Source organism: Poromitra crassiceps (genome assembly GCF_964638095.1).
Source record: "Poromitra crassiceps genome assembly, chromosome: 15".
NCBI lineage: Eukaryota > Metazoa > Chordata > Actinopteri > Beryciformes > Melamphaidae > Poromitra > Poromitra crassiceps.
In genome coordinates this window covers 9,698,994-9,726,201 of record NC_139634.1, presented here as the reverse complement: position 1 = coordinate 9,726,201, position 27,208 = coordinate 9,698,994, and the positions used below count along the sequence as shown (strand labels likewise).

At 43.0% G+C, this 27,208-nt stretch overlaps 1 protein-coding gene across 1 annotated transcript in view; it reads right to left on the bottom strand.

Moving 5' to 3' along the window:
• The window catches only part of ctnna1 (catenin (cadherin-associated protein), alpha 1), a 126,625-nt gene that overhangs the window by 82,304 nt on the left and 17,113 nt on the right, over nt 1-27,208 (bottom strand). The window contains exon 7 of the mRNA XM_083652215.1: nt 18,050-18,253. Coding sequence (XP_083508341.1) covers nt 18,050-18,253 — 204 coding nt within the window. The remainder of the gene's footprint in view (nt 1-18,049; nt 18,254-27,208) is intronic.

The following is a 27,208-nucleotide window of genomic DNA, read 5'->3' as shown; positions in this document are numbered from 1 at the left end:
AAGCCTTGTGTGACTCTAGGCTTTATGCTGCGCGCTTCAAAGTGTGCTTTCCACCCAGTCCACCTTTGGAACCCCCCACCGACGTGCGCCCGTGTGAAAGGTTTTCGCCTACAGTATGAGAATGAGGCTCGTTCGCTTCTGGGTCCTCGGTTGAGCTCAGCTGGAATGCGTGCGTTTCTGGCCAAACAACACTCAATAGTCTGAGCACCGTCGCCACTCAGTGGGTCGGCGGAATGGATTGCACACGCCCGGCGGCTCTAACAGTATAATAGAAGATGCAAAAGGGCCAGATCAACGATCCACCGTCAAAAAAAAAAAATCGATTCTGAAAACGTGTTAACACGTTGTTGGCAGTCAACAGCTGGATTCTGAAAACGTGTTTACACGTTGTTGGCAGTGAATGTGTTAAGCAGCAGCAACAGGAAATGTTTTCATCATCTCAGCAGTAACGTGACACGGCTCCGATATGGCTGAAAGCGATCAGGAAACGGTGAAATAAAGCAGATATCTGAAAGAACAAACCGAAACACAGGAGAAACTAAACTAAAACTAAACCACAGACATTCAGTTAGAAAGTACAAAAGTACTGAGAGCTGAACACACAAAGGCTTTTGAAAACATCTTTCTCTCTGGTCTTTCCACTGCAGCACAGACACACGAGACTTTCGCATCGCTGTTTTGAGGGGTTGATGGGAGTCGTCACGGGTTGGCGAGACTTCACCATTGCCAGTCTGGCTCACTGCGACGCCACACCACCAGAGTAGGTCCATCCCGGGCGCGCTCGCACACAGCCCAGCACGATAAAACCCATGATGGGAAAGGAAATCAGCGCAATGTGGGGCGGGGCCAATCCAGGCAAAGGCGCCAATGGAAAACACCTATAACTTTCAGGAAGACATGAGTCCTGAGATGTAGGATTTATCTGAAGGATATTGATGTGTATCAGTTTGTAGTAAAGCTTCCCAACTCTAATAACTATTTCAATTTGAATGGGTCTTTTTTTTTTATCAGGCCAATAGGAAGCAAGCTTCAACAATGAAGCTGCAGTCTGGACTGTACCCAGGCAGGGAACTCACTGAACTGATGAGCTGACTCCAACGCCCCAGCAGGGTTCAAGGACTCAGAGAGGCCAACTATGTCTCAGGTATTCATTATGAGGCCTCCAATAAATCTAGAAAATGCTTACTAGGAAGGACATATTGATCTGGACTCTCATCAAATACCCCCTAATGTACGGTAGTTACTGCCCAACAGCCATTGCTCAACACATTGGGGAATACAAACTAACAGAATAGTGGGACGGGTAAAACAAAAGTACTTTAAAAAGGAAAAATCCACCCTATAAACACATTGCCACTCTTTTCTGAGAATAGCCTATAAAAAACGCATTTACGCTTCAAAAGTCATAAACGTGGTCCTCGTTTGTGAAGATGATCCTGCTGAACACAAATTTCCACCCCCATAAACTTTTGCTAACCACAGAGCTTATTTCACGCATTTAACCAAAATCCCCATTCTAAAATCCCATAGCCTTTTCCCCTTAAAGGTCCCATTCCGTGCAAAAGCTGTTTTTACTTGTAAATGCATATATACTGCTGTCATCCCTCCCTGTAATGAGTGGTCACAAGCTCAGAACTGCCACAGTTGGATTTGTCCCTATCCAGCTTCCCCCTGCAGTCTCCTTCAAGCCACACCCCCAAACGCTCTGTTCCCCCAGACGGGGTGAAGCATACTGCGCGCGTCTCTCTCACACAAGCTATCTGCACCATTTTGTCTATAGCCACAAAATTAACACTTCTAGCTGGAGCGACGCCAACTGTACGTGATCCAGCAACTGCGGAGGTGCATTCGGTAAGTCTAGGCATTTTGAGATGTCCTCTTTAGCGTAGCAACGTTAAGTTAGCGATAGCGTTAGTTGTGGACACAACCCAGCATGCTGGTCCACAGACGCTAATCTGATTGGCCGCTGGGAGCCTGGAGCGGGCTCTCCCTCAGCGGCCAATGGGAACTGTTAGTTCTGAATATATTATAGAAACAGACCATTCTTGGGACGCAACGAGATGAGGAAGGGACAACTCCGTCACAACAAACGGGGTTGCTATATTTTCGACAAATTAATCCAGAATCATGTTTTATGGACCAGAGACACACGTTTTTAAGAGGTTACAGCTGCACGAATTGGGACCTTTAAGAACAGCATGGCGGCGATTTGCTCACCTCCGGCTGTTACTTTCAAAATAAAACCCTCGAGGCTAATCCGAGGAATCATTTGAGGGAAAAGAAGCTTCAAAACGACCTTTTGCAAGTTTATAGTCTATTCAGTGATTCACTCATCTAATAAAATCTGTTTAAATTGAAATATTTTTAAATGCTTCTCACGGCAAATACTGATGCAATGAATTTAGATTAATTAATTAATCACAAAACATGTCATGTGTTTTTCATGTAATTAATTTGATTATTTTTAAATCGCTTGACAGCCCTAATAAGAATATATATTTATATACATTTATCATATATTTTATTGTCATCGACAGTACCAAAAATCAAGTCATTCAGTGAGGTCACTGGCAATACCCAGCATTACTAAGAACTATTACCTCTAAAATGTGTATGAACAAGTACTCTTCAAGTATTAACATTGAGAAGTGGGGGAGAAAAGGCTTAATACCCCAGAGCAGCAAAAGAGATGGACTGATCCTGAACTTGTAATCTGTAGAGTACACGCTGAGAAGAGAAGATGTCTCCCCATCCCCCCTCAAGATGGGAATCAGAAGGGGTGGCTACGAGTGAAAGAAGCTAGGAATGCAGTCTTCACAACACACTGTACAGCTGAAGAACGGACACCTGTGAAGACAGACCCCTGAAGGGTGCGAGTCTCCAAATACTGACAACAAAAGCAAAGCCCTCCTGGTCCGTCAGCTATTTACTGGACTCCTACTGAGCGTGCGAGAAGAAGAGTGTAGCAGCGTGACAGGCTGCATCCATCTTCTACCGTGCAATCTGTCACAGGTGTCAACTCTGAACCAGAAGCAAAACCTTCCCAACAACTACTGAGCATTTAATGATCAATGGGTAATATTTGTCTTGACAGCAGAAAGCCAGCTAACTTCTGGAACACCAATCTCTGCAATTTCCAAAAACAGTGTTTCTCCTGTATGACATGCCCAATTAAATGCCTGGGACAGGAGTATGAGATCACAGATGTAGTTTGCACGATAAATCAGCTCTTGTTCTGTTATCACTTACTTGAGAGAAAAACAGGATTGTTGCATTTTGCCCTAACTCACGACATAAGAGTTAAAATATCATACGTCTTAACTAGGGCTACGGCGGTTATCGCATTACCGGGATTACGCACTCGGGTCAGTCAAGCTGATTAGCACTTCACCACACGCAAACGAGCAGAGACGCAGATCATTAATTATTATAATTGCAACGTCGCCAATGAGGGCCAAGCAATGCACACAATAACCCATTAGCGGCAACAAAGGAGCGTAAATGGCTATCCAGGGTCAGCTGCAAGTGTTGATGGCACAGAGAAAACACCAACTGCTTTACCCATGATGCATCAGACAAACGTCACTCTGGAATGAAAGTGAATGTATTCGGGCACCAAGCGCGATTGATTGATTGATTGATTGATTCACCCGACGACGTAGTTGTAAATTTAGCGGAGGCAAAAAGTAAAGCCCAATAGGAGCCTTAACTCTCTTGGAGCAGCGAGTGCAGGAGCCTGGTGTTAGCCATTTTCACTTCCCACCCAATTCACCCATTTTGTGTCTAAAAGCCAGGAAGTAACACAGGTGCAAGCAGAGCATTAATGAGGGTTTCCAACTTCCAATCCATTTGGTGATCCAGTGTCGGGGCCCACGTTACCGTTCTGCTTGCACCTGTGTTACTTCCTGCATTTTAGACACAAAATGAGTGAATTGGATGGGAAGTGAAAAAGGCTAGTGATTGCGTATAGCAGGAGATTCAAGCCGCGCACACACACCTCTCCACTGTCGTGAGCGTTATTACCCACACGTTTTAGCTGTGTTGTTTGTTTGTTTGTTTTTTCATCAAGGCAATGTGGATGAGATATTGGCTCATAAGTGTCCGCAAATGCAGATAGGAGCGTGCATGTTGTTATCTGTGCTTCAATAACGAAAGCGTCCTTGCCGAGAATGACACGCCTGTTGAATGGACCAATTAAATATCCATGCTGCAGTCAGCCTCTTAATGACAACACTGGAATAAAGATATAGCCTCGACTATAGAGGCTATAAAGAATAACTAATAGAGGAATAAATGCATTTGAAACGTTTATTCAGGAACACATTATTTTATAACATGAGTTGTTGTTTTTTGCGGTTACCGCGACGGTTTGGATGGCTTCACTAATTTGTGCGGTAAGCTCTAGTCTTAAATGTGAGCGCTGGTGCGTGTGCCCACACTGCCTTGCCTTGCGAGCTACTTTTACAATGACCAGCTCAACATGCTCGCTGAAAATACATTAAAAAAGAGTACCGGTACCTTACATTACTGCATGGACCCTCCACAGGCCAATAGATTTCAACTAATGATTTCAACAGATCTCAGGCTGTTTGTTAGGGTTCCTACCTTATTGCCGTATTGGTCCAAATATAGGACGACCCTGATTTTTTTTTTAGGAAAAAATACTTTTTGAAGGCCAAATCTTGTTTTTATAAAGAAAATAATTTTATTTGAAAATTATAATAAATTATAATAAAACATGGGAAATATATAAATATTTCCCATGTGTTTTAGATGAAATTGACTAATTTAAAAGTGAAAGATTAGCCTAAAAGTTAGGAGTATGCTTATGTTTCCATGGTTAACACGCCTGGCGTTTACTTGCTGAATGCTTCAGTCAGTGGATCCAACAGATAGGTGCAACGCTTGCATAAGACAACAGGGTGTTTGACGCACCACCGTTTCCGTTTTAAACAAACGTTTTGTCGGAGCTGAACTCAGCCCTCGGCTGTTCACTACGGATCAGAGCCTGCTCGGCCAGCACGGCCTTTGGGATCGACCGGTCGATCGTGATGGGTATTAGGCATAGGCACCCCTGTTGTAGGGTGTCATCCCACTGCAGAGCAACAACCTGAACTGCCACTAGACTAAGTGACCAAACTCAATGTGAAAATTATATTTTGGAGGGAGATATTTGAAAATCTGACAAATGCAATCAGGAAACTTCACTCAAGGTTTAAAAATTAAAATAAACTAATATACATTATAAAGATGCCCCGACCCCCCCCCCCCCCCCCCAAAATATAACTTTACTAAACATCTCCATTAGATCATTGAATTATTGGCAAGATTTACTTTCATGCATACATTAAGACTGCACTTCAACTCTAAAGTGCTGCTGAGTAATTACAAAATGAAATAACTCCTAAATTACTTGGCTTGAATATTCCTAAAATCGAGCACTCACAAAAGATCAGGAACAGACATTTCAAAGAAAGAGCCATGTAGTTATAGAGAATAAGTTAATAGATAAATCTATGCAGGTCAAAAGGCAATACACCATTTCACTTCTATTCTTGTTGGCTTTTCTGTTGGAGTATCCTTGCCTAACCTTATTTTTTAGTAAGAAATAATTTATTGTGTACAATTTCTTGAGTTCTAATATCTAGAGCCCGACCGATATATCGGTTGGCCGATATTGGCCTATCACAGATATATCGATATCCGCACATCCAATATGCTTTCCCGTCTATGGACTGGGCACAGGGTCACTCCAGGATTGCTTAGTAGATGATTTTCACAATGGATTTCTATGGGGAACTCTGAGTAAATCATTCTGCTTCACCCTCTGTAGGCTGAGACATGGCAGGGGGAGAACATGGTCATTATTTTATTGGTTCATGTGAATAGACAAATACACACTAAGGAAGGTTCAGGCAACAAAATATGGCTGTTTACATTTCTGATGTTTATCTGGCACTGGTCTCGGCGCAACTGCTGTCAATTCGACTAATGGGAAACTAAATGCATCTTGGTTGCAGTCAAGCCCACATCATCTCTGCCAGCAGAAGCCAGTCCCACTTGTTTGTTTTGGAACAGTTTGCGATTTCACTTTCCCACTCATCAAGTGTCTGTGACAAGGAGGTAAACATACGGTTTCAAAACAAACTAGCCAGCCGAGCCAGCCCAGGAGGACCCAGTCTGAATTCTGAAAGCACCCACTCAAAGGCTTGGTCTTGACATGCTTGATCTTTTGGACTTACTCAATTGTGTTATCATCTAAACTTCATCTAAATTGACTGGTTCTACTTGCCATTTTGGGTCAATGCCAAAATGTGAGGCAACATTTCAGACCCAGATTCTCTTTGATTTAACACAGCCCGGAGCCCAACTATCCCCCTATTTTGTAGAGGCATATTGCAAAGTTGCTGAGAATCCTCAACCTGCAAGTAGCCTGCCCTTGGCAAAGTATGGCACATAGGAGGACAGAGAACAAAGTCATTATGATCATTTCACATTACATGGAATCATTCAGTATTTACCTGCAAAACATAAATGAAAAGCAGCTGTTGTGACAGCGGTCACTTTCTACAACTTCCTAAACGTACATCTAAAGGAAGTAAAAAAAATAGTGTAGCACTATGGACAGATATAGATGGTACAAAAGTTACCTACATACGGTAGTCTTTCCCCCCCCCATTCATTTTCTATGGCACTGTACATCAGTGTTTCATCACAAATCTGGAGCACTTCAAACTTCTCCGGCAACACAAGTAGTTCAAAAAAATCAATAATGTAGATCAAAGTGTCCAAGACTGGCATGGGAGTAACAAGATAAAATATTATGCGATTCCAATTCAAAACAGCTGCTTACTCAATGAAGGGAATAGTCTTGCTTAGAAGTTATAGGTTTTCCAACACTTTCACAATTTTTGCTAAATAAAGTCCAAATTGATTTGAGATCTGTTCTTCAAAGCAGTGTGTTACTTCAAGTATGGCCATTGCGGTTTTTTCATTGCGACGGAAAAATTGACCCAACATTGCATTTATTAATGTGGAACATGAAGACAAAGACAAAACCATGTTCTAAAGTGCTTCAGATATCTATTGTGGAAGCAATGAGGCAAAGCTGAAAACAAAGCTGAAATCTATTCACTGATCAAGGAACCCGGGGTGACATTTGTACTGAGCACCAGCAGCAAGGGATCCACCAAGCTCTCTGGAAGAAGTGAATGACCCTACAAATTAATATAAAGCGACTTTCATTTTGTCCCCAATCGATGAGAACTCTGCCATCTTTCTTTATATAACCTTTTGTCAGAGACACTTTATACCACAGGCCATGCCTCGCCTGGCATGCCAACTGTTGGCAATCATTGACCTTCAGAGTCGCTTTAAGTCAACCCAACCACCTCATCTTAAGGGGACAAGGAAAAGAGTGTCTAAAGGCACATCCTAGACTAGAGGTAGATAAGAAAAAAAGAACAAGAAGAGTTGTAGTATCAAAGAATACATTCTCTAACTTGAAGCAATATAAACAACAGCTTCCAAAGACAATGGATTTCATACATCAGTTTTGGGCAGAGCTGCATCTTGGATTTTTAAGATGGGGGGGGGGGGCTGGTGAGGCTCCCCCGGGTTCGGCAGAGAAAATCCATAGGGCAGGTGACGTCACATGGGGCGTGCCTGCAGGTGACGTCACATGACCCTTGAACCGTGAAATCCCCAACTCCCAGTACAAATGGAATGGACTGTTACCCTCTCTTGTTCACACCTTCTCATTTGATCTCCCAGGCTTTCTCCCTAATGTCAGATCTCCGCCAAGATAAAATACACAGCAGCAGCAGCAGTGTGGCTTTCTGAAATGTCAGGGATATTCCATTGTGGGGAAAACAGGAAATAGAGATTTGAAATGGGTTCACAAGGTGAGTAAAAGATCAATGCATTATCTCTACGTGAGCAACCAAAGTCAACGCAGGAACCTTCTCAGACAAACACAACTACAACAAGAGCCCCAGTGTGCATCCTCACATCTCATCACTGGCTCACAATGTTTTGGCGTACTGGACGATACTGAAACATCCACATTGAGTATGTTATTGACTATGCGAAATGGTAAAAAAAAAAAATCTTAAGAGTAACGCAAGTACAGCAAGCATTATGCATGTTGTTCAATACTTAAAATTCATTAACCCGGATAGGTTGTGTAATAAAAAGGCAATTTGGTTGCATTTATGAAGTTAATGATCAGATCAATCTTTAGGGGATTTCAGGGAGCACTTGCAACCCACGTCCACAGGAGATGAATGTGCCACTGCTGCATACTGGCTGAACCACTGTCTTACACAACACAACCGCAATGAGCAATGAATGTTCTTCTCCAGATCAGGCTGTAGTTAAAAATAGCCTCTTTGGAAAAGGTCTGAGATGTTGGCAGGCACCCAGCTGAGGGGTACTGCAGCCTGAACACTTCCTGTTGGCCAGCTCATAGGCTACAGGTGATTCATAAAGAAGGAGAAACCAGAGGACAGCATAACACATGTGCCTGCAGTGTAGTTCATGTTGAATGAGGATTGTCTGGTTATCCTCCACCACCACACACACACACCCCGCGCCCCCATCAAACATCACGTTTTCAGCTACAGCATAGCTGCCTGGACTACACTCGTTACGTTGCATTAAAGTATTATTATAAGATGCTTCTCCTACCAGAACTTCTACTCAGATTAGATGACTCTTGTTAACTATACCCAAAGTAAAAGGCAATATTTTTAACAGGATTTAAAACTTCAAAAAGGATAAATGGTGCCTAATAGTGACTGTCATAAATGGCAAAATGGTAAATGGCCTGCATTTATATAGCGCTTTTATCCAAAGCGCTTTACAGTCAGTAGGTACATTCACCCATTCACACACCGATGGCGGCAGGCTGCCACGCAGGGTGCTGGCACACAGTCGGGAGCAATTTGGCGTTCAGTATCTTGCCCAAGGACACTTCGACATGCAGACTGGAGGAGGCGGGGATCGAACCACCGACCTCTTTTATCCAAAGCGATTAGTGGACGACTTGCTCTACGTCCTGAGCTACAGCCGCCCCATACATATAACTTCATATACAACCAACATATTGGAACAAACGGGCAAATCATTGAAAGCTAGCAGCAACTTAAAAGAGACTGGTACATATGTAAATTAAACAAATCACTGGATCCTCCTTCCCACTTCCAGCCAATGCAGTGACAAAGCAGGACAGAGCGACAGGAGATAAATCTCTGGTGTAGCTCAACGACCCTTCCCAGCCATGCACATCATGAACAACAGTCAATTTCAATAAGGTCAGGCCCATTAACAATAACTACAGAGCGCTTTGAAATGCCACACAGAAAACAATGCTTAAGGCTATATCGTGGGATTTATTATTATATTATTATTATATTAGCACCATTTTCTTTCTTTCTTTTAAATCCTGGATTTACCCTGTTGGACTTACACCTCAAAGTGGCCACGCTATGTTATGTCTACTTTCCAGATTGACTGTGAGTTGTGCTGTTGAGAATTGAGCACAGGTAAATAATTGAGAGCAGAAATTAAATGAACTACATTATTTAAAAAGGTATAAATACTTACTTTTTTTATGACATTCTGGACTATTTTCTATTAAAACATTGTAGTGGGGTCTTGTTCTGGGCCATCGCTGGCTAGTTTGATGCAGCTGTCAGATTGGAGGAGATGCATAACCGCAAAATGCGGCACTATTCTATCACACTGCCATAGCAATACGAGGGATCAGGGTGACGTCACAACAACAACAAATCACCGCAAAACACCCGGAACCGCAGCAGTTAACTAATATGAGTTGTGCCAAACAAACGTTCATATCTCAAAATCTATACATGACATCGCTTATATTTTGACATTCTGAGTGAGAGCAGAAGTAGCTCAAGAGTTTGATATATAATAATAAATGCATTATGCGCGTCGTGTTAAAGTTGTGTGAACTGTCGCAGTTTTTAAAATGTACACCGCACAGCTGGAGCTAGAGAGAGCACTCAAGGCTCGCTCCATAGGGTTCCATTGGTTTGTTTACCAAAATGCTGCTCGGCTGATCCCTCGTATAAAAGCAAGAGAAACCAACTGTATGTCGGTCTGGTGTGCCAATATAAGGCTCCTTATAGGTTGAGGCCATGTCTCGTCATAGACGCTGGGTTAGCTGGCTCAGCCTGGTTGGGGGCGTGGTCAGGGTGGGGTAAAAACCCCCGTTCTATCCATTCAGCAAAGTTAGAATTTAGCTGATAGCCCAGCCCAGGCAGACACGATCGGGGATTTAACCACCGCAGTAAACGCACATCTGAGCAGACGTCTTGTGTTCTGCTCTAGAACCCCCAAACATGTAGTTTAGAGCCGCAGCACCGTCTTTTGGTGAGTCAGCCCATGAGATATATCGGCGGTTTTACCCCACTCAGCCAGCCGTTTAACATTTTGTGTGTGTTCCCAGACATGCGGACTGTCTCTATATCAATAGAGTGATCATCAGATTCAGGAAAATTGTGATATTAAAAACTAAGATTACTGTTTAAAAAAAGTAGCCAGATGGGTGACGGGAAAGGAGTCAGTCATAGACTATCTGGCGCAGCAGATTAAAAAAAAATCCAAATCATCACCAAACATTTGATTTGTTGAAATCCTTTGGTGACTGTGTAGCTGTTCCTCCTCCATGTTGATATCTCATGTGTGACACACCGCGTCATAGCATGGCAGAGGCTACTACCGAGGCCACCGGTCAAGCCACGGACAGTAGTGGAGAGACAGCGCGCATGAGAAACAGTTTTGGAGAGTTCTTTGCATCGGATGTTTATCTAAAATTGTATCCGCAAAAATGTACTACTCGCATCTTGAACTTCTATGCCGGTGCACCAATGCAAATCAGTGAATCTTACCATCCCCCAGCTGGTGAGGGAAACTGCATACTTCACTAATCAGTACTGCTGCGGCTGGCTCCTGTGACAAGAAGACACTGTGCCTCACACACCACACGAGGAAGGAGAGAGATGAATCGGACATGTTATCTTTATGTATAAGAAGCAATGCATATACATTAACCTGAAGAGGCAAAAGGTTGCCATACTTGCCAATGTATGCACATAATATTAAAAGCATCAAAAACAAGATGAGAAAAGCAATAAGCCTCCCTTAAGGGGGGGAAGGGGGGTATTCCAGTCTTGGTATCACTCCATTTCTACATTTGGAAGCCAAAGCGTTCCATAGCCGGTTAATTGATGTAGGAAGGGGAGTGCATCTGATCTACCTGCCAGCAAAGCCAATCAAAAAGGCTAGACTTCAACAGCAAGAGATCAACGGCCAGGTCTGGGGAAAAGCCGCCTGACAGGCCGTTACTGACAGACCAATGTGTTTTATGGTGGCTGTAAATATACGCAAAGCCTTGGGGACACTAAATCTTTCCCCTGTTACATTGTGTGCGGTGTAATTTGTTTTAATTATGCATTTAGATGAGATTACAGCCAGATACATTGAACGGCTCTCAAGATGCTCTCGCATTCGGTCCATCCCCTTTTGAACTATCCTCCACTTCTCCCACGAACCACGGGGGAAGAAGTCAACAATTACAGTTAACTCCGCCTCTACATTCTCTTGATCCTTGCTCCGCCCTCGACCTACACTATAATCTTCTCACCCTCTGGACATGGCATCTTAGTAACTAAGGTTGTTTTTATAAAAGTAGTTGTACAGCTTAAACCGGAGGCCATGTTAAATGCCTACTGGTGTCCACATCAGAGAGAACAGTCTTCAGTTGCTGTAACTTGACACTAATCATCTTTTAACCCATTGATACCCGATGCAGCATTTGCGTGTATAGCCCTCATTTGTGTGTGTATCCCTTTAAGACCGCGAACCGCGTCTTAAAAGGGATACACACACAAATGCTGCATCAGGTATCAATGGGTTAATTGGTTGGCTTAGCCAAGAGACAACTCGCAACTGTACTAGGTAGGTAAGCAAGGTGGAGGATCCGCTCAAGCTAAAACACACTTGCAATGACAGGCAACTGTGTGAGCATTGAGTAACAGGGAAACTGCCACTCACTTGAGATGCCCAAGGCAAAAAGAGTCAGAGGGGACAGGGGGCTGCTGAGAGTGGGACACACGAGGGGGAGGGGAAGAGATTGTATGGAAAGAGAAAAGGCAAGACAAGATTCAGCAGGGGAGAAAGTAAAGTGTATGAGAAGTGGTAAAGAGAGCACAGTGGGAGGACTATATTTTTAGAGAGAGAGAGAAATAAAGAAATAGGCAAATACAGGGCCCAGTCACACTTTGTGCTTTTGGAATGAGATGACAGCGTCGGGAACGTAATTTCCATCCAGATCCAACAGATAATAATTATGACTTCACGTTGGAGAAATTTAAATGTCAGCAGCGCTTACTGTGTCAGAGCAACCTAGCATCAATCTGTTCTGCGCAACAAAACCCTGACAGATGCTGGGAACTTGAGATGCATTATTAATAAAGTGTGGCAGAAGTGGTTAGACTCAACATGTGCCATGTGAGACTGTCATGTCAATATGGCATCATTAAGGTCACACGCTATGTGGCAGTGCTGAGACAAACAGTGCGCCCCACCCCCCCCCACCCCCGCGCTTCATATCCATCCGTCACTGGCTGGCGGAGTAAGTAGACCCGCTTGAGTCTGGGTAAATTATCATCATAATTCATGACACAATTCCCACCATCTCCAAGACGGGAGAAAGCAAACATTTGATTCCAAAAGTAATCTGACAAGCTCTCCCTGACAACTGTTTCAACCAAGGGTATCGCCGCCTTCCCATGTGCCACACATATCTTAACTGCGTACGACTCCAGTTTCAACATTAATCTGTCAGCAATCTTTTTGAATTTGAGGTTCAGCACATTTCTAAAAAATAATCCTTATATTAATCGACTAATCAAAAAAATGAACATCGTTAAGACTAATTGATTCGAAAAATTGTCGTTTGGTGCAGCCCTCGTTTGGAGATGATTGAACTCTTCGGAAGAAAAACGTCAAGGCATGGTGCAATTTGCTACCAGTTGTTTGAGAAGAAGAGACATTTTCTCAGACCTTGCTGGGAGGATATATACATTGTGAGAGCAGAGGTCTACTGGCAGCACAGATCAGACATCCTCAGTGCAGCAGCAGCAGCATACAAAGATTCAGAATGGATAAGAGAACTGGCAACAAACTCAAACGTTACCCCTTAAATATTGTCTCTTCTTTCAGAACATAAAGGTGATTTTTCTTTAAGGGGTGGAGTAATACACATGCATAGGAGAAGCATTTTATCATGGGGGTGTCAGTCAGAAGCACCAAATAAGTGAAGATCCTTGACCTTAGTCAAAAGATGGATGGTAAGGAGGACCACTAAGAGGATGCAGCGTGAGAGGAGAGGGAGAAGGGAGAAGGGGGTTGAACATGAAGAGTTGCTAGAGGGAATGAAGAAGCAGAAGGGAAGGGAAGGGGGGAGAGTGGTGGGTTAGGAGTCCATCCAACAGCCTCAGCTGTGAGTGAGAGCCATATGCTGTAATGGCAGCTGAGCATAGCGTCTTGCGGAGCTACACTGCCCCCTCTAAAATCAAGAGAACGTACCGACCGACCAAGCATTTCAATCAAGCCACTTAACACACACGTCATAATCACGGTCAACCATTAGGCCTACCCACACACACACGGTCTGTCTACCTGCTTGAAATCTTAAATCTGAATGATGTCTCTCATCACAACGTGCCAGCTGTTCCTCAACATCAAGCTGATGTGAGGTTTGTTTAGTCTGTCAAGCTTCATCACAGACACAGTCAACCTGACTGGGTCTGTGATGAAGCTTGACAGACAGACAGACGCAGTCGAGTTACCTGTATCACACTGTCTACCATTGGTATAAGACACCAGGTGGAAACACAAGCCAGCTCAATATGCTGACCATAGCCCTGTTCGAAACCGATCCCTGTTACAGAAACATTACAACTGATCATTTGATTTACTGTGTATATAGTCCACTATAAAACACCCACAATGCACTGCAATTTCTAGGGAACAGTGAATGTGCCGTACATTTTCTCCCATCTACCACAATGCAATGCAGTCGTGTTTACCAAGAGTGAGGTAGTGTCCGACACTCATTTGATCGTTGCCCATATAGGTTCACTATATGATCTACACTACATGGGGAATAGTGAATGAGTGAACCATACAGTTCACTATGATCAACACTACATGGGGAATAGTGAGTGAGTGAATGAGTGAGTGAGTGAACCATTCCAGACACGGCTCATGTGTCAACGACAGCTCTGAGGGGCTATACTAGGGCAGTCAAGGTGCATGAGGTGCACAATGACATATCCTATCTGGGACATCCCTCATCAGGTTCCTTGGTCCGACCGCATGAGCAGCCAAATCCCTGTCGTGTCCACTCACCATCGCCGGGGTGCCCAGATCGCTGTTCTCCTGTGATTCTAAGTTCCAGGGACATGTAGAACTACACGGGTGGCATGGTGGGACCCAGTGAAGTAGAACACTTGTTTTGACTTGTTTTGACACTTGGCACAAATTAGCCGGGCGGGCCCTCATTCAACAGGAAGGAGCACTTGTTTTGACACTTGTTTCCATTTTGTTTTGAAGCCACCCCTGACTCAATGCATGGATGCCTTAAAATAAAGTGTCAGTGTTCTGGATTAGCAATAAGGACACACCGCGGATGTGATGTCTGAGCATGGACAGGTACCGTATTGAGAGAATGACATTAATTTAGCAGACATACTCTATATGATGTCATATCATTCAAAGCATGGATTCTCGGTAGCAAGGTTATTTCTAGGTGTTGCACTGTCTTTTGCAGACAATCATAGTCTTTTTGTGAGCAAAGAACATGAGGAGCAGGTTATTGCAAAGCTATATGGATGGAACCAGCCACAACTTCCTTACTCTAAAAAACGTCAAACAGTAACAAGTATCTTTCCAAGCTGCTCACTTCAAGTCCTATTTAATAACAAAATGCCATTCAAGATACCCATTCAAAATGTTGCAAGTCGATACACTGATATGCAGTGAGGCTAAATCTGTTGGTCATATCTACTAGAATGAATAAGGTCCCCCTCGTTATCTCCGTCCTACATATCATTTGAATGGACATTGGCACTGATTCACAAGATGAAAAGTGTCAATTTGAACACAAAACAAAGGCCAGGGCCTCGAGACGTACAATGTGCTGTAATGCAGAGGCAAGCAAGAAAAAACAATGTTTTACTTCATTTGCATTTGAAGAAAACCTGTGACTCTGGTGGAGCATTCATTTGTTTCAAACTAAAATTTGTTCTTCAAACCCTACCTGGACTGGCACCACAGCCACAGGGGCCATGGGTAAAACACTTGACAAATTAAATATGCAAACTGTGTGCTTCAAATGTCTAAAAATGCCCTAAAACCAACCAGCAACAACAGCAAGAAATTGAAAAAAAGTTGATAGATTCTAAAACGTAAGAGAAATAAGGCATTACCACAAATAATAAAATGTCTCTGGCTGTCTGGCTCATTCATTGTCTGGCATCAAATGAAAGAAAGCAATTCCACCGTTAAATGGCAGCAGGGGGGAGAGTCGGAGGAGGAGGGTGGTGGTGAAGCACAGACGTAAGCCAAACAGAGAGAAGAAGAATGTGAATAAGCAGAGAAAGGAGCGAGGCAGGAGGAGCACTGAGTGAGAGACGTGCAGGATGGTAGAGAGAGAGAGGGACGGGGAAATGACAAGAGAGTGCATGTCTGCTGAGAGATGCGACAGTGCCAAGGTACATTGCTCCTCCCTGAACACCAAGCCCTGCCTCAGACAACGGCCTGTGTTACACTGGCAGCATCCCCCGGGGGAAGTTGTGGCAGCCACATTCTAACTTCTCATTATGGAAATAGCCCCGGAATGAAACAGGATGCATTACCTTTCGCAGCGCCCTGACAGCTTTAATGATTCCACCGGCTTATTTAAAAGGATTAACCGAGATTTTTTTACACTTATTGCGTGTGCATTTTGCACCGATGGAATCAATTATGATCAGGCAGAAAAACAAACCCGGCGACTTAGTGCAAAGTTTCCCCTTTGAAAGCCCGAGGAGTTAAAAGTCTGTGCGTCAATGTCCATATGGCCCAAGTGCTCAAACAGCGACAACAGAACAGCATTATGTAAAACAGATAATTTACTCAAATCCGCTGGCACAGATTTTAAAATCTGAAGTAATGCTGAACCTAGATGTTTTAAAGCAGTTTGAGAATAAGAAACGATGCCCGGTGGAAGCGTTCATCCTTACAAGCGTAGGAAGGCCTTGGCCACTCGCCAGTTCAACTGATGAGGTAAAGTGCATTTCCTCAGCACAGCAGCATGCCCACTTTCCTTAAAACCGGTAAAGACGATTGATCACAGTAAACACAAACTTTATAGATTTATCATTTTCAGAGAATAATGGTGCCTATTTAATGATTAATAGTTTATTTTGTGGACAATTAGTGTGAGACTAAAAAATGCATGATCCTTAATGGCTTAATAAAGGCACTAGAAATGTGTATTGTGAAGATACATTCTAAATTGCTGCGTATGCGTATTGTGTGCTGGCTGTTTTCCCTGACGACTATAATAATGAACAGACAGGGCAGCAGGCAGGGGAGAAAAAAACCTCAGCGTTACCAAAGCAATGGCAGCTGTGTTGTTGACACCTGGAGGGTCAGAATGAGTGGAAACAGGATAAAAGAGTAAGAACAAGAGGAGGAAGGCTTAATAGCAGCACATAAAGACGGACGAGTGAGATGGGTTTGACGAACAATAACCCTGAGAGACAATATGGAGAAGTAAATGAGCTCATTAGAGGAGAGATCATCAGAACGGTGTCTCTGCATCAGAACGGCATCATTAACAGAACTTAGACGCTCCTGTCAGGAGGACGACTATTTACACAAGGGTTAGTCTGGGTGATAAACCGTACAAATAGAATCTAACAATCATAGTAGCAGCTTGTAACTTGTTGATACAAAAGACAGCATTTCTGTTGCTGGATAGTTGCCCGCTTATTATGCTCACCCTGTAAACATGATGTTGATTTCATACAGATTTCAACATAATAGCCTATCATTTGTCAAACCGTAAGAAATAAAATCCATCATCCCGCAAGCATTATTCGGTTATCATCCAAACAGGAAAATGTAACCATGTAGGTCAGGGGTCATGGTCCCCAGAAGGAAAATGTTTTCATGAACAAGCTTTATTTTGGTTAGTCATGCATTCTGACAACTTGACTCCCTTCAAAAGACTTAAGTATTGATTAATGAGCATTTTAATGCCTTTACCTCAAAATCGGCATGTTTTCTTTCAAGTTGAATTTTATTATGTTGAGCATTGGGCAAGAAGTGACTAAAATGGGTATTAATAGGGAGATGATGAATAAGCAGCAAACTAGCAGGTAAACCAGACCATCTATCTCAATTGCAGACCTGAGTTACAAGTGGAACTCTGTACGTACGCAACAACTAAACAAAAAGCTATCTCTATTGGACAGAATACACAATACTTCCTGTAATTTAATTTCAATGTATCACAGGCTGTTGTGCTGTATTGATTAAGTCATCGTCCTTGTCAGTGCAGTGTGTTGACTCTAATCAAATTGGCGCATAATGCGTCACTGCACTCATATGTTCATCTCGCATTCAAACACTGGGCAAATCAATTCATCTTTATTTAAAGTGCAAAATCACCATGAAGCATGGTCCCGAAACACTTTACACTTTACAACTCTCACAATGAGTGTTGTGAAGTTGCTGTGTGACACAGTGTTACAGGGGGTTCATTCCCAGTGTTCAAAGTCAAAAAACTCAGATGGTCAAAGGAGAGAAAAACGAAGCATCTGCATAGGAGAACTGATGCTGTGAATTAGGTATACCCATGTATACATATAGCCCATGTTGAGGTAGGGAAGCTGGTGTGCAGATAGAAGGTAGTGCAGATAGGCAGGTGTGGTGGTCAGGGGGAGGATACCAAAGGTCAGGTACTTACATTGCCCATATACTCAGACAGAAGGTCCTGAAGAGCCTGGCGCACAGAGTTGCACTCGGCCACGATGCGCTCCCGGCGGTCATCGCGCGTGCAAGAAGAATCGGCCATTAGGGCGGCGCCGCTGATGATGCTCTCGAGGCGCTCCTCCAGGGACGGACGGAAGCGCTCCTCGCTGAACGCCAGGGGGTCCACGATGATTTGTTTCTGTAAGGAGGAGGTCAGAAGGGAAATTAAACCACGTCATCATCGCTCACCAGGCCTGCAGAGAAGAGAGCGCTCTGGCAGGAAAGTGGGAGGACTGAGTGACATGACACACTGTAGACAGGCCAGCTGGGAAACTTACAGAGACAAGAGTTTTAAGGCTAAAAACTGTCTTTATTTTCAGAACCCTGAGGTCAACAGACAATCATTTGCTCTATAATTTCGGGGGGAATGAAAAAAAACTGCACTCACGAGTCTACTTTTTCTTATTTATTTAGCCGACAATCGCTTAAGGCTGAAACACGTTTGTTTCTTTGCCCTAAATAAGTAAGAAAAAGTTGACTCGTGAGTGTTTTTCTTCTTCTTCTTCTTTTTCTCCTGTTGATTGCCACGACTGTGCACCCGACAGTGTTTTCTGTGCGTGCTGCTATAATGTCAGGATTACATTCAGGGTGGACAGATATCCACTATGAAGCAATGGACGTGACAAAAAGGACTGTGAAACCACTCACAATTTCCTGAACCAGTTAATGATATGCAAGCCTGGGAATTAGATGGATTTGGTGGCGTGTGTCTGTGGGCTCAATTGCTTCATTCAGTCGAGGCGTGCTTCTCCCTTAGCATTCAAATGATTTTGTTTTGAAACTATCAACGCATGTAGCATTGACACATTATCTTGGGGGATTCCGATTAGTATTAGGTGATGTACCAATATACTTTAGAATTGGCCTCATAACAGTGTGTAAAACTATCAAAGTATACTACTGTATGATGTACAATCATACTGTTACAGCCTAACGATTATCTCGCTAGTCGCTAACTAGGTACCAAGTAAGAAAAAGAACTGTGCCAAGAAAGAAAATATCGTTTGCCTTGAGACAGACCCAAAAACGTACTTACACTTAACCAAACCAATGTACATTACTAACGGGAGGCCAAATCTCTGCAACAGTGTGATCAATAGGCAAGCAAAGGAGGCAATGAGGGGTGCTCACAAATCATGCATTCAGAAAACGCATGAATAATACATTTTAAACCAATGTTTCTTTCTTTACATTTTTCCAAATATTATTCGGATGTTTTAACCGTATGCATATATTCATGGAGAAAACCTATTCAACTGAAAGTAACTGGCTTAAACCGGCTTTTTTGAATTGAACTTGGGAGAGTTCCTCAGTCTGCCGGTGTTGCTGCCTGTCTCACACACGCACGCACGCACGCACACGACAGAGAGGGAGGAGCTTCTTCATATGCTTCTCCTTAGCTCCAGGAATAGACAGTCTAATTATTTTGATGACTAATTTAGCGTTAGTGTGGCCCGTTTTTGTGTGAACTGGCTGGGCTGCTGATGCACAGCAGCTCATCTGAGTGGAAATACAGTTCAGTTCAGTGTGGGAATGTTGTGTCGTTCCATCACTTAAAAGGACACCCTCAAATCCAAAATACATATCTTTCCTCTCACCTGTAGTGCTATTTATCCACCGAGAACATTTAGTGTTAGTTGCGTTGCTTTGTTATGGATGTGGATGGCACCTACATTTGCAGCAACAGCAGCAATGTCTCTTTCCAGAAATCATGACCCAGTCAGTCACTCAAGATAATCCACACACCTTTTAGCCATGATGAAGACCTGATGATGGTCAAAACATGTTGACATGTTTTTAAACTATGCACCACTGAAATAGAGGCTTTTTAATTACAACTCCTCTATCAGTTTGATTTTTCCTTTTGGAGTGCCTGGATTGTCCTCCTGCTTCCAATGCACAGACCTTGTTGTGAGCAGTTTCATGTATTTTCTTTCGACCGAACTACCCAAGCTAGCTGCTAGCTAGTTCCTACATGAGACTGCAGCTAGCAGCAGCTAGAGAGGGAGTCGTTTTTTATGAAGACAGCTAAAAGTAGAGAGAGACAGGAAAGCGTGGGAGAGAGTTGGGGATGGCGTGCTATAAAAGGTCCCAGACCGGATTTGATACCAGCATGTTTCTCTAAACTTAAATTATGGCCAAGACAGACAGATTATTATTTACCGGAGATAGCACATCATTAAGGCATTACAGTTTCAATCTTCTGTCTTTTAGTTGTGCTCGTCAACCTCCTGGCTTAAGCCACAAGTCACCATCAATAACACACCCTGCCTTCCCTCAAGCACACACCTCGGTCCACAGCTATTCTTTAAACCAGTCAACTATGCTCGTTCACCCACGCTGCCTCCGTCCAACCCACTCTATAGCTCTTAACAGTGACATGAGGACAGGTGTGGTGTGCTAACTTCCAGCAGGGAAGTGTGTCCTGGATTGTGTGCATCAGCATGCTTGCCTTCACATTCAGTCTGCGATGGTCTCCTTCTTGAAGCGTGTGGAGCTATTCGCCATATGGAGTGTTGCCTCACTGCATTATTGGCCCAACATTGCAGCAGTCTGTGTGCACGCCGCTTTGCTGTCTTGACTCATGCGACGAGCCAGGTGCAACTCCGGTTAATCCGGGGGTAAAACTAGTTTATGCCTTTTTGGGTTTGGTCATATGGAAATGAAATTAGGGATGGGGCCGAGCCGATCCGCACTAATTCACGGATCGGAATTGGAAAAAAAGAAAAGAAAAAGAAAAACATTTGCAATTCCAGTGCTGGCCATAATTTGCCCATGTATAATAGTATCCTTCTTTGCCTTGTAATTTAATTAATTTAATTGGCCAAATCTTTGCCTATACTGTATATTCAAGAAAAATATTGGTATCGGCATATATCCAAATTCAGGTATCGGAATCGGATCGGAAGTGAAAAAAGTGGATCGGTGCATCCCTAAATGAAATATGTGAGTGGATTATATTTTTGTTCAGAAACAGACTCATTATGGAAGTGAAATGACTCACATCCTTGTTATTACAACTATTTACCTTACCTACTGGTAAGGTATCATTATCATATGCATCATTATCTTAGCCCTTGTTCACAGAGGACGCTGAACGCAAGTAGAACTGAAGCATGAAGCAGGCACAAGCTGAACTGACGCCTAACCATTCACACAATAAGCCTTCTCATCGCCTACTCTCACGCCTTGAACCCACCCACATCTCCCATTGACTTCATGCCTGGCTTCACGCGTCACCCTTGGAAAATAGGCGTGAATCCTGAACGATCGCTTGAGCAAGGCGTGTGCGTGGCTTCGGCGAGGCTTCAGCGTGACGCGCGCGCGGGTGGTGTGAACGGCCTCGCACTGTTAACAAGGGCGCCTAAATGAAACTTGTGGGTTCAGCGTCGGTAGAGCTTAGGTTGAGCGTTGCTTCGGCGTCCTGTGTGAACGGGGGCTTATGGTTACTGTTGTAGGTAATTGCTTTGCCTTCTGTGTTACACGGGTTCATTAGAGAAATGTATTCATAATTGTGGCATTTGACTCTGACATCAATGGGATATCGACAGGCTTTGTGCAGACAGCAGCACCCCGGTATAAAAATGAGTCAAACAGCTACAATTGCAATTATAACTCTAGTCACTAAATATTAGCTTCAATGCATGATCTGGCCATATCGCTATCATGAAGCAGTCAAAGAACTACCTACCAAGAGAGACCAATGGGTTTTAGACAAGGAGAGTGACAGCAATTCTAAATTAACTGCTAACAGCTCTGCAATTCTAAATGATCAGAAATTGCCTACATTAATTAATTACTTTGGAAAATAAAATAAAAACATTGCTTTAGTTGTTGTTTTTTCTAGAAAAATTATGAATAAAAAGATTTCAGAGACTTTGCATGTTTGTTTGTTGGTTGTTGTTTTTGTCACACTGGTGCAGACGATGAAAGATCCAGTGCCCCTACTGGGAAAATAGTGGCAAAGTGCGACCAAATCGTCCTCTGGAACAACCTTTCAGAGCCTTTGCATGTTTTCTTTGGTCACACTGGTGCAAAATGATCAAATCCACGACCCCTATGGGGAAGATAGTCACAAAGTGCGACCAAATCGTCCTCTGGAAGTCCACAAACGAAGCCACAGAAAAGTGCCACTTGGGACTTGATGAATGAATGAAGAATGAGTCCGGAAAAAAAGAGAAAGCAAGTAGTTCCATGGTCTCATTGTGGACGAGGAGGAGATCCATTTCAGCCAACCGATGAGCCTATGAATATATAATGCTCTTCGGCGGCGGCATTAGATTTTATAGCCTCTGCTAGCTTTCATTTGAGTCACAGACGCGCTGTACTGTAGTTGGGCGCATAGTAACCCACTCTGCTCTTTTATATCTGCAGGATGACAGAGAGAACACTTATTTATGTCTGATTTCACGGGGGCAAAGCTTGCTGAGAGAGGGAACTAGTTGACATGCTGGAGAGAGGCATTGCAGACTGAGGGTAAGGCATCACCATGACGCTTGTGGCAGCAGGAGAGAGATGGCAAACTTCCATTTATGACAGAGGAACACTGTGCTACACCCGACCCGCCTTATTGCCATGAAAATATTCAACAATTCAGTTGTTCGAATGCTGGTTTGATTAGGCGGCCCACCCTGTATCACAACCATCACCACCACCACCAGCCCCCTGCATTCCAGCTCATCTGACCTCCTCTGCTTGCGCGTTATATCACCATGGCAACAGGCACCCGAGAGAGAGAGAGAGAGAGAGAGAGAGAGAGAGAGAGAGAGAGAGAGAGAGAGAGAGAGAGAGAGAGAGAGAAAGCGGGAGATAGAGAGAGTGTGATAGAGAGAGTGACTCATTTGCTAATTTTGCCTCGCACTTGAAATTGGGCATCATTCAGGATGGAGCTGGTGTGGAAAACGTCTGCATGCAACATGTCCACATGCTAAAATACTTTCTGAATGGCCACCAGGACAATAATCATTGATGCAACAGATCTGAGATGCTGTAATATGCAACCATCTTGGTTTGTGTACATTTATCCTTCTACCTTGTCTTTCATTTCCACTCTTTCAAAGCATGCCATCTGGCTGGCTGGAGAGAGAGAAAGTCTCGCCTGTATATTTTAAATGCCAAGCAGTTTAAAATAGAACCCATGTTATCCTCTCAGCCTAAGCAGACAGCCCATCAATCAATCCCTGGGTTTAAACTGGTGTACTAGCATTTCAATACAAAAATGACCCAACATCTATTGAGTGACACCAACTTTGTGCCATAAAGTATACAAAGAAAAGTCTCATCCGGGCCCTACATCACAATAATAAATACAGAATTGTGTGAATGCAAAAATGGCATGATTTGATATGCTCAGTACTGTGACTTACGACTTAAAGGATGGCGCTTGAGTAACCCTAGAGCAGTGGTTCTCAAACTGGGGATACTTTATTTTCACTATAATTCCATCCATAAGTAACACGACAGAACGTATGAGTGTCATGGTTTTCGTACAGTTTCTGTAATAAAACATCTAAAAACAAAAATCTCATCAGATGTACTGTATGTAGATAAAAACTTTATCAAATGGGAGTCTGTGGTCTAATTTGTGTCAGTTTAGGGGTCCTTGAGATTAAGCTGTTTGAGAACCACTGCCCTAGTATATATCATTTTCTACTTAAAAAGCTTAGCTCAAGTAAATTTTTCATTAGCTTTGCTAAGAGCAACTGAATCAAATGGAGGGTTTAAGTTGGGGCTGTGTATTTTTTTTACTAACAATAACAGCCAAGCATATTAAAATGATCCTGGCCCATACAATTGTGTAGTTTAAAATGACAAGCAGAAAAAAACTAAATGGCAAGAAGAAGCCGATATTATATTCAACCCTTCAGAAAAAACAAGAATACTGAGATGCAGCGTCTTGTTCAAGGGCACTACAGTAGGGGAGATGCTGAATGACATGGAGCTTGAACACAGGTCATCCGGCGACATTGCCAACCAATAGTAGATGCCACCTGGTTGAAGACTACTTAAATCAAAACTATCCACTTCTTAATACTTTATGGACCACAATATTGTTCCTAACTCACTTCTAAAACATGCCAGAGGCAAATCACCGGAAAATAGACCCATTCAGGCCGACTCAAAAGAAGGGTTAGGGTTAGGGCCTCACACACGTCTCGCAGGGTACGTTCACACAGCCATCCTTAGTGCTTGAATCTAATCTTTTCCCCCCTAAGTGACTCAGATCAGTCTTTTTCATGACTGTGTGAACAGTACAAGTCACATTGAAAGTGACTTTTTTAAAGACGACCTGGGCTACTTTCAAATGTGGTAAAACATCAGATTCGAATCTGATGTTTTTGAAAGTGACTCCGGTGTGAACAGACATCTGGCCCATATCTGACTTAATGCTTCAATGTGACTTCTTCTTCTTCTTCTGTTGAGTTGTATGGCAGTTGGCATCCTTAAATGGTGCATTACCACCACCTACTGTATTGCTAAAAGTATAGTGCAAATACAATATCAATAAAAAGTGTCCACCCAAAATGCACCCATTCACCCCAATATCCATACTGTGGTGTGGCCCAGACCAGTCGTCTAGACCGAAGCGAACGCTTCATTCAGCGTTTTTGTCAAGTCATCTCCCGAAATATCTTCAATATCCAAAAAGTTCCTGGCAGCGTCCACCACTTCAATGTGACTTTTACGTCATTCCAGAGCGACATTCGTCACTATTCTGCGCTGGCGGGAGGAGGGAGGGGGAGGACCAACACGCGGGCATTGAAATTAAACCGTAAACAACAGATGAAACAACATCGTCAGCTACCGCCATGTTTACTGCTGTCTTCTTCCGGGTTTACGTAGAACAGTAGTGCGCTGCGTGTGACGTTATTGTTGTTCTTCTGCGCATGCGGGTCACTTCATGTCCGTGATCTGTTCACACTGGAGTCGGATATGGGCCACTTTTAAAAAGTCTGTGTGAACAGCCACACAAAAAAATCAGATGTGAGCATCAAGTCAGATTCAAGCACTAAGGATGGCTGTGTGAACGTAGCCTTATTGCTGCAGTGCACCGCTTAAAAAGATGAAGCATGGGAGGCACTGAAGCCAGGGCACTAAACCGCTAAAAGATTGCTTCTTTATCTTCACTTTAGCAGTACAATTGTTGTGTGTGTACCATCTAAAAAGAGTAGAAATGCCATCTTTCAGCAGGAGAAAATCCAAGGGCACTGGGTTTGTTTCCAAAAGAGCGTACAGGGAGGCTACAAAGTTTCTGGCGCGTAAAGTATGTTGTGAGTTTCTGAAAGGCAGAAATCTCAGTACCTTAGGATGTAGTCTTTGAGCCATTGGTATTGATTAAAAAAGAACTACAGATGTATTAGTCATTTTGTGGTATGAATGGGACAGTAAAAAAATGTACGAATGCACCTTTAAGTCTGAGCGAATACAACAAAAGTGCTTTTTAATCTATAAAATGTTGAAAGGGTCTCGTAAGGGCTCATCGTGTTTCACAGAAAGGTGTTGAAAAACGGAAACAAAAAGGAACCCAAACCACATGAGCAGTGAGCACCATATTATGCTGACTGTTAACACTGCTTTTAAAAGCTGTTGGCATACGTCTGGCCCAGCTAAGTGCTTCAGTTCAAAGGTGCATGTCATGAGGACAAGCACATTTTGATATTTCTAAGCAATTTTCCACGTATATGCTATCGCCATATTTGAAGATTGGTAAAAGAAAAAAGAAGGTAAATCACGACACAAAATCTTGCTCTCTGTAGTCATGTAGGGAAAGTTAGTATAAGATGTCCATTAAAGGGACAGCTCATCCTAAAATCCAAAATACATATTTTTCCTCTCACCTGTAGTGCTATTTATCCATCTAGATCGTTTTGTGTTAGTTTCCTGAGTTTTGGAGATATCGGCCCTAGAGATGTCTGCCTTCTCTCCAATACAATGGAACTGGATGGCACTCGGCTTGTGGTGCTCAAAGCAACAGAAACATACATTTGAAAAACTCAACAGCAATGTCTCTTTCCAGAAATCATGACCTGGTTATTGAAGATAAACCACAAACCTTGTTGTGAGCACTGAGCATTTTCTTTAGACCAAACTACACCCGCTAGCTGCTAGCTAGTTCCTACATGAAACTGTGGGAGTAGTTTAGTTGAAAGAAAATAGTTCCTACATGAAGCTGCTCCCAACTAGGTCTGTGGATTATCTTGAGTAACCGAGCCATTATTTCTGGAAAGAGATGCTGTTGAGTTTTTCAAATGTATGTTTTTGCCATTTTGAGCACCACAAGCCGAGTGCCATCCAGTTCCATTGTATTGGAGAGAAGGCAGACATCACTAGGGCCAATATCTCCAAAACTCAGACAACTAACACAAAACAATGTAGATGGATATACTGTACATAGCACTACAGGTAAGAAGGAAAATATGTAATTTGGATTTTAGAGTGAGCTGTCCCTTTAAGCACAATGAACTTAGGCACAGTACATCGAGATAGACGCATCACCTACGTGCTTTCTTTTCCACATGTAGCAGGACCACTAGCTGTGATGCCAGTCCCATACATCCTATCACAGCAGAGGCATGTTGCTATGTCCATAGCCACAGAAGGCTAATGGGAAACTGTAAATTAAGGGTGTTAAGATTAAGTGGAGAGCTATTTAATATCTTAAGGTCTTATCTAATCATGAAATAATGATTATAATGATGTAGGAGTTTTTCCTGCTTCAAATCATGTTACACCTACTGTAAGCAGAGCAGATTAACTGAATCAGGTTGAGCAGAGGGATTTCCACTGTATTCTATTTATATATTGAATGTCAAATTAAACAACCGGCTCCAGCCAGTATGAAATGGGAGTCGCACCAAAGTACCATCCAACCTTCTACTAATTAAATGTTCTCTTATAAAACAGACTAGTAGGCTATTTTTCGTACCTTTACATGTTTCGACTGCCGACTTCCTGCAGTCTTCCTCAGAAGCGTCAAAGTCAGCAGTCGAAAACATGTCACGGTATGAAAAATAGCGTACGAGTCTGTTTATAAGAACATTTAATTAATATTGAATTAAGTTTACACTACAGGCCAAAACTCAATTTTAATATT